General features: G+C 52.2%; 1 protein-coding gene across 1 annotated transcript; it reads left to right on the top strand.

Moving 5' to 3' along the window:
* Positions 1–94: 94 nt before the first annotated feature.
* On the top strand, positions 95–8,820 carry LOC120495821 (syntaxin-1B-like; the record flags this gene model as incomplete). The annotated part of the gene is made up of 9 exons (XM_039695702.1): positions 95–320; positions 1,238–1,337; positions 2,312–2,351; positions 2,482–2,751; positions 2,922–3,048; positions 4,977–5,031; positions 5,734–5,807; positions 6,447–6,584; positions 8,659–8,820. Coding segments are annotated over exons 1-9 (987 nt in total), but the record flags the coding sequence as incomplete, so codon positions are not given.
* Positions 8,821–8,845: the final 25 nt, after the last annotated feature.

Raw genomic sequence — 8,845 nt, 5'->3', positions numbered from 1 at the left:
GAGTTTCCCCTTTAGGGGCGGAGTTTCCCTTTAAGGGGCGGGGTTTCCCCTTTAGGGGCGGAGTTTACTCTTTAAGGGGCGTGGTTTCCCCTTTAGGGGCGGAGTTTCCCATTCAGGATCAGGATTTTCCCACTTGTGGGCGTGGTTTCTGCGTAGGGGGCGGGGTTATTTTTGCGGGGGCGTGGTTTGCGGCACGGGGGCGGGGCTCTGGCGAGGCCACGCCCCCCTGAGAGCGCCCCCCGCAGGCCAAGGACAGCGACGATGAGGAGGAGGTGGTGACGGTGGACAGGGACCACTTCATGGACGAGTTCTTCGAGCAGGTGGGACCCCGAAAACGGCCTCGGGACCCCCAAAAACGGACTCAGGACCCCCAGAAACGGGCTTGGGACCCCCAAAAATGGGTTCAGGACCCCCAAAAACTGGATCGGGACCCCCAAAAATGGGTTCAGGACCCCCAAAAATGGGTTTGGGAGCCCCAAAAATGGGGTCAGGAGCCCCAGAAACCCCCCAGGGACCCCCAAAAATGGGTTCAGGACCCCCAAAAATGGGTTTAGGACCCCAAAAACGGGCTCAGGACCCCCAATAATGGGTTTAGGAACCCCAAAAATGGGTTTGGGAGCCCCAAAAATGGGTTCAAAAAAATTCCCAAAAATCCCCCAAATTTCCCCAAAATAAAAAAAATCCCCCAAAACCCAAAAAAATTCCCCAAAAATTCTCCCAAAATTGCCCAAATTCCCCCGAAATTCCCAAAAATGCCCCAAAAATTCCCCAAATTTTCCCAAAATTCCCAAAATGCCCCAAAAATTCCCCAAAATCCCCCAAATTCCCCCAAAAAAATCCCCAAATTCCCCCAAACTTCCCCCCAAATTCCCAAATTTTCCCAAAACCCAAAACAATTCCCAAAAAATTCCCCCAAATTCCAAAAATTCCCCCAAATTCCCCAAAATAAAAAAATCCCCCAAAACAAAATTCCCCCAAAACCCAAAAAAATCCCCAAAAATTTCCCCCAAATTCCCCAAAAATCCCCAAAAATCCCCCGAAATTTCCAAAAATTTGCCAAAATTTTCCCCTGAAATTCCCCAAAATTGCCCAAAATGCCTCAAAAATTCCCCCAAAATGCCCCAAAATTCCCAAAATTTTCCCCAGAAATCCCCAAATTTTCCAAAAATTCCCCAAATTTCCCTGAAATCCCCGAATTTTCCCAAATTTCCCTGAATTCCCCCCAAATTTGGGGCAGGTGGAGGAGATCCGGGGCTGCATCGAGAAGCTCTCGGAGGACGTGGAGCAGGTGAAGAAGCAGCACAGCGCCATCCTGGCCGCCCCCAACCCTGATGAAAGTGAGATTTAATTAATTAATTAGCTAATTAATTAATTAATGGGGTCGTTAATTGGGTTATTGGGTCATTAATGGGGTTTTTTGGGTCATTAATGGGGTTTTTGGGTGATTAATGAGCGGCACAGTGCCATCCTGGCCGCCCCCAACCCCGACGAGAGTGAGTTTAATTAATTAATTAGCTAATTAATTACTTATTGGGGTCATTAATGGGGTTATTGGGTCATTAATGGGGTTTTTTTGGTAATTAATGGGATTTTGGGGTGATTAATGAGAGGCACAGCGCCATCCTGGCCGCCCCCAACCCCGACGAGAGTGAGTACTAATTAATTAATTTGCTAATCAATTAATGGGATCGTTAGTTGGGTCGTTAATGGGGTTATTGGGTAATTAATGGGATTTTTTGGGTCATTAATGGGGTTATTGGGTGATTAATGATTGGGGTTATTGGGTGATTAATGGCCGCCCCCAACCCCGATGAAAGTGAGTTTAATTAATTAATTAGCTAATTAATTACTTATTGGGGTCATTAATGGGGTTATTGGGTCATTAATGGGGTTTTTTTGGGTCATTAATGGGATTTTGGGGTGATTAATGAGAGGCACAGCGCCATCCTGGCCGCCCCCAACCCCGACGAGAGTGAGCTAATTAATTAATTAACTAATTAATTAATGATGTGTTACATTATGGGGTCGTTATGGGGTTATTGGGTCATTAACGGGACTTTTTGGGTAATTAACGGGGTAATTGGGTGATTAATGAGCGGCACGGCGCCATCAGCGCCATTGGTCAGTGACTGGTCACTCAGAGTCACTGGTGGTCACTCCTGGTCACTTGTGGTCACTCATAGTTACTTGTGTTCACTTGTGGTCACTCGTGGTCACTGGTGGTCACTCATGGTCACTCGCGGTCACTCGCGGTCACTCGCGGTCACTCGTGGTCACCAGTGGTCACTCGCGGTCACTCCGCTCCCCGCAGAGACCAAGCAGGAGCTGGAGGACCTGACGGCCGACACCAGGTACTCGATGTAGCGAGCGCTGAGGGACCAGAGTGACCAGCGAGTGACCACCGAGTGACCACCGAGTGACCACCGAGTGACCGCTGGGTGGACGCTGAGTGACCACTGAGTGACCGCTGTCCGGCCGCAGCCATCGAGCAGAGCATCGAGCAGGAGGAGGGGCTGAACCGCTCCTCGGCCGACCTGCGCATCCGCAAGACGCAGGTGGGGCCTTCATCATCCTCATCATCGTCATCGTCGTCGTCGTCGTCATCATCATCGTCGTCATCATTGTCATTAATTTAATTGGCTCCATTTTCATCATCATCGTCATCATCATTGTCATTAATTTAATTGGCTTCATCTTCATCGTCATCGTTATTGTTATTGTCATGGATTCATCTTCATCCTCATCATCATCGTCATCATCGTTGTCATTAATTTAATTGGCTTCATCCTCATCATCATCGTCATCTTCATCATCATCATTGTCATCATCCTCATCGTCATCGTCGTCATCATCATCGTCATTAATTTCATTGGCTCCATCTTCATCTTCATCGTCGTCATCGTCATCGGTTTTATCTTCAGCATTGTCATTGGCTTGGTCTTCATCATCATCATCATCATCGTCATTGTCATCATCATTAACTTCATTGGCTTCATCTTCATCATCTTAATTAACTTTATTGGCTTCATCGTCATCATCATCGTCATTGTCATCATCATCATTGGATTCATCTTCATCATCATCATCGTAATTAATTTCATTGGCTTCATCTTCATCTTCATCATCGTCATCGTCATTGTCATGGATTCATCTTCATCATCATCATCATCATCATCATCGTCATCATCGTCATCATTGTCATTAATGTCATTGGCTTCATCTTCATCATCGTCATCATTGGTTTTATCTTCGTCATCGTCATCATCATTGTCATTAATTTAATTGGCTCCGTCTTCATCATCATCGTCGTCATCGTCATCGGTTTTATCTTCATCGTTGTCATTGGCTTGGTCTTCATCATCATCATCATCATCATCGTCATCATTGTCATTAATGTCATTGGTTTCATCCTCATCATCATCGTCATTGGTTTTATCTTCATCATCATCATCATCGTCATTGTCGTGACTTCATTGGCTTCGTCTTCATATTCATCATCTTCATCGTCATTGGATTCATCTTCATCATCATCATTGTCATTAATGTCATTGGCTTCATCTTCATCTCCTTCATCATCGTCGTCATTATTAATTTCATTGGCTTCATCGTCATCATCATCGTCATTGGCTTCGTCTTCATCATCATCATCGTCATCGTCATTGGCTGCGTCGTCATCGTCGTCATGGGGACCATCGACATCATCTTCATCATCGTCATCATCATCGTCACCAGCATTGCCGTGTACGATCTCACCTGTCAATCATCTCACCTGTCAATCACATGTCAATCCCCTGTCAATCCCCGTCAATCTCACCCGTCATTCCCCTGTCAATCACCTGTCAATCACCTGTCACTCTCACCTGTCAATCATCTCAGCTGTAAATCTCTCCTCTATGACCTCAGCTGTCAATCTCACCTGTCAATCCCCTGTCAATCCCCGTCAATCTCACCTGTCAATCCCCGTCAATCCCCTATCAATCACACCTGCCAATCCCCTGTCAATCCCCTGTCAATCTCACCTGTCAATCCCCTGTCAATCACATGACAATCACCTGTCAATCACCTGTCAATCCCCTATCAATCACCCATCAATCACACCCGTCAATCCCCTGTCAATCACACCTGTCAATCTCATTTGTCAATCACACCTGTCTCTCACCCATCACTCCCCTGTCAATCTCATCTGTCAATGCCCTATCAATCCCCTGTCAATCCCCTATCAATCACCCATCAATCACACCCGTCAATCCCCTGTCAATCACCCCTGTCAATCTCATTTGTCAATCACACCTGTCTCTCACCCATCACTCCCCTGTCAATCTCATCTGTCAATGCCCTATCAATCCCCTGTCAATCCCCTGTCAATCCCCTGTCAATCCCCTGTCAATCACACCTGTCAATCCCCTGTCACTCTCACCCATCACTCCCCCATCACTCCCCTGTCAATCTCCTATCAACCCCCTGTCAATCCCCACTCAATCCCCTGTCAATCATCCGTCAATCACCTGTCACTCTCCTCTCACTCCCCTGTCAATCACCTGTCAATCATCCGTCAATCACCTGTCACTCCCCTCTCACTCCCCTGTTAATCACCTATCAATCCCATGTCAATCACACCTGTCACTCCCCTGTCAATCATCCGTCAATCACCTGTCACTCCCCTCTCACTCCCCTGTTAATCACCTGTCAATCACATGTCAAATTCACCTGTCAATCACCTGTCCATCCCCTATCAATCATCCATCAATCACCTGTCACTCCCCTCTCACTCCCCTGTTAATCACCTATTAATCACATGTCAATCGCACCTGTCAATCCCCTGTCAATCACCTGTCAATCACCTGTCACTCCCCTCTCACTCCCCTGTTAATCACCTATCAATCACCTGTCAATCACACCTGTCAATCACCTGTCAATCACCCATCAATCACATAACAAATTCAGGGTCACTGGGAGTCATTGGTCACTCATGGGAGTGGTCAGCGCCCGCTGACCGCTGCAAGGACCGGATCCAGAGACAGCTCGAGATCAGTGAGGGTCACTCAGGGGTCACTCGGGGGTCACTCAGGGGTCACTCGGGGTCATTGGTCACTCAGGGGTCACTCATTGGTCACTCAGGGGTCACTCTGGGGTCACTCTGTGGTCACTCGGGGTCATTGGTCACTCTGGGGTCACAGGAGTCAGTGGTCAGTGTGGAGGGGCTGACCCATGGGAGTGGTCACTCTCGAGGTCAAGGGGTCACTCTGGGGGTCAGGGGTCAGCGGGAGGGAGTGGTCAGTGAGGGGGAGGGGTCGGTGGTCACTCTGGGGGTCAGGGGTCAGTGTGGGGTTGGTGGTCACTCTGGGGTCATCAGGGGTCACTCTGGTTCCAGTGGTCACTCAGTGGTCACTCAGTGGCCGCAGGGTTCAGTGGTCAGTGGGGAGGTCAGTGGTCACTCAGTGGTCACTCAGTGGCCACAGGGGTCACTCTGGGTGTCAGCGGTCACCCAGCGGTCACTCAGTGGTCACTCAATGATCACTCCGGGTTCAGTGGCCACAGGGGTCAGTGGGGGGGTCAGTGGTCACTCTGGGGTCAGTGGTCACTCTGGGGTCACTCTGAGGTCAGTGGTCACCCAGTGGTCACTCAGTGGCCACAGGGGTCATTCTGGGGGTCAGTGGTCACTCAGTGGCCACAGGGGTCACTCTGGGGTCAGCGGTCACTCAGCGGTCACTCAGCGGTCACTCTGTCCCGCAGCCGGCCGGACCACGACCAACGAGGAGCTGGAGGACATGCTGGAGAGCGGCAAGCTGGCCATCTTCACCGACGACGTGAGTGACCGCTGCGGCCACGGGGTCACTGGGGGTCACTGGGAGTGACCAGGGGTCACTGGGAGTGACCGGGGGTCACTGGGGTTACTGGGAGTGACTGGGAGTGACCGCTGCGGCCACCGCGGCCACTGCGGCCACCGGGACTGACCAGGGGTCACTGGGGTCACTGGGGGTCACTGGGAGTGACCACTGCGGCCACCAGGGTCACTGGGAGTGACCGCTGCAGCCACGGGGTCACGGGGGTCACTGGGAGTGACCAGGGGTCACTGGGGGTCACTGGGACTGACCAGGGGCTACTGGGGCTACTGGGGTCACCAGGTGACCACCTGAAGGTCCCCAGGACCAGCTGACCACCAGGTGACCACCAGGTGACCACCTGGACATCCTGGGTGACCACCTAGTGACCTCCAGGACCAGGTGACCCCCAGGTGATCCTGAGTGACCACTTGGTGACCACCTGGTGACCTCCAGGACCAGGTGACCACCTGGTGACCACCTGGAGATACCTGGTGACCTCCAAGACCTGGAGATACCTGGTGACCACCGGGTGACCCTGGGTGACCACCTGAAGGTCCCCAGGACCAGGTGACCCCCGCGTGACCCCCGGGTGACCCCGGTGACCCCGGCGTGTCCCCGCAGATCAAGATGGACTCGCAGATGACCAAGCAGGCGCTGAACGAGATCGAGACGCGGCACAACGAGATCATCAAGCTGGAGACCAGCATCCGCGAGCTGCACGACATGTTCGTGGACATGGCCATGCTGGTGGAGAGCCAGGTCCGGCCGGAGTGACCACTGGTCATCGGGAGTGACCACTGGTCATCCTGAGTGACCACGGGTCATTGGGAGTGACCACAGGTCATCCTGAGTGACCACGGGTCATTGGAAAGGGTTATGGGTCATTGGGAGTGACCAGTGGTCATCGGGACCCACCAAAGCCGACCAAGATCCATTGAGGGTCACCAAGGACCCACCCAAGGTCACCTAGAAGTGACCACTGGTCATTGGGAGTGACCACAGGTCATCCTGAGTGACCACGGGTCATTGGAAAGGGTTATGGGTCATTGGGAGTGACCAGTGGTCACTGGGAAGGGTTACAGGTCAATGGGAGGAGTTAGAGGCCATTGGGAGTGACCAGTGGTCATCTGGACCCATTGAGGGTCATCAAGAACCTCTAGAAGGTCACTTGGACCCATCGAGGGTCATCTCGAGTGACCACAGGTCATTGGGAGTGAGCGCTGGTCATCCTGAGTGACCACTGGTCATTGGGAGTGACCAGTGGTCATCTGGAGCCATCAAAGCTGACCAAGATCCATTGAGGGTCACCAAGAACCCACCCAAGGTCACCTAGAAGTGACCACTGGTCATTGGGAGTGACCACCGGTCATCCCAAGTGACCACCGGGTCATTGGGATGGGTTACAGGTCATTGGCAGTGACCAGTGGTCATTGGGAAGGGTTACAGGTCATTGGGAGTGACCACAGGTCATTGGGAGTGACCACAGGTCATTGGGAGTGACCAGTGGTCATCTGAACCTATTGAGGGTCACTTGGACCCATTGAGGGTCACCAAGAACCCACCCAAGGTCACCTAGAAGTGACCACTGGTCATTGGGAGTGACCACCGGTCATCCCAAGTGACCACCGGGTCATTGGGATGGGTTACAGGTCATTGGGAGTGACCACGGGTCATTGGGAGTGACCAGTGGTCATCTGAACCTATTGAGGGTCACTTGGACCCATTGAGGGTCACCAAGAACCCACCCAAGGTCACCTAGAAGTGACCACTGGTCATCCCGAGTGACCACGGATCATTGGGAGTGACCACTGGTCATTGGGAAGGGTTACAGGTCAATGGGAGTGACCACCGGTCATTGGGAGTGACCATTGGTCATCTGGACCCATTGAGGGTCACTTGGATCCATTGAGGGTCATCAAGAACCCACCTTGGGTCATCTGGGAGTGACTACTGGTCATTGGGAGTGACCACTGGTCATCCTGAGTGACCACAGGTCATTAGGAGTGACCACTGGTCATCCTGAGTGACCACAGGTCATTAGGAGTGACCACTGGTCATCCTGAGTGACCACGGATCATTGGCAGTGACCACGGATCATTGGGAAGGGTTACAGGTCAATGGGAGTGACCACCGGTCATTGGGAGTGACCATTGGTCATCTGGACCCATTGAGGGTCACTTGGATCCATTGAGGGTCATCAAGAACCCACCTTGGGTCATCTGGGAGTGACTCTGGTCATCTTGAGTGACCACTGGTCATTGGGAGTGACCACCGGTCATCCTGAGTGACCACGGGTCATTGGGAAGGGTTACGGGTCAATGGGAGTGACCAGTGGTCATCTGGACCCATTGAGGGTCATCAAGAACCTCTAGAAGGTCACTTGGACCCATCGAGGGTCATCTCGAGTGACCACAGGTCATTGGTAGGAGTTAAAGGCCATTGGGAGTGACCACTGGTCATTGGGAAGGGTAAGAGATCATTCAGAGTGACCCCTGGTCATTGGGAGTGACCACCAGTCATTGGGAGTGACCAGTGGTTACCATGAATGACCAGCAGTCACTCTGACTGACCAATGGCCACCTTCACTGACCCATGGTGACCATGACTGACCAGTGGTCACTCTGACTGACCAGTGGTCACTCTGGCTGACCAGCGGTCACTCTGGCTGACCAATGGCCACCATTACTGACCAGTGGTCACTCTGGCTGACCAGTGGCCATTATCACTGACCAGTGGTCACTCCCAATGACCAGTGGTCACTCTGACTGACCAGTGGTCACTCTGGCTGACCAGTGGTCACTCTGACTGACCAGTGGTCACTCTGACTGACCAGGGCGAGATGATTGACCGCATCGAGTACAACGTGGAGCACTCGGTGGATTACGTCGAGCGCGCCGTGTCCGACACCAAGAAAGCCGTCAAGTACCAGAGCAAGGCCCGGAGGGTCAGCGGCCAAACTGGGGATACTGGGAGGGACTGGGATGGACTGGGAGGGGTTTGGGGGGGCCTGGGGGGGACTG

This window comes from Passer montanus, unplaced genomic scaffold, assembly GCF_014805655.1.
Source record: "Passer montanus isolate IOZ18808 unplaced genomic scaffold, ASM1480565v1 scaffold916, whole genome shotgun sequence".
Classification (NCBI taxonomy): domain Eukaryota; kingdom Metazoa; phylum Chordata; class Aves; order Passeriformes; family Passeridae; genus Passer; species Passer montanus.
Note: the sequence above shows the minus strand (reverse complement) of the source record. Positions and strands in the feature narration are given on the sequence as shown.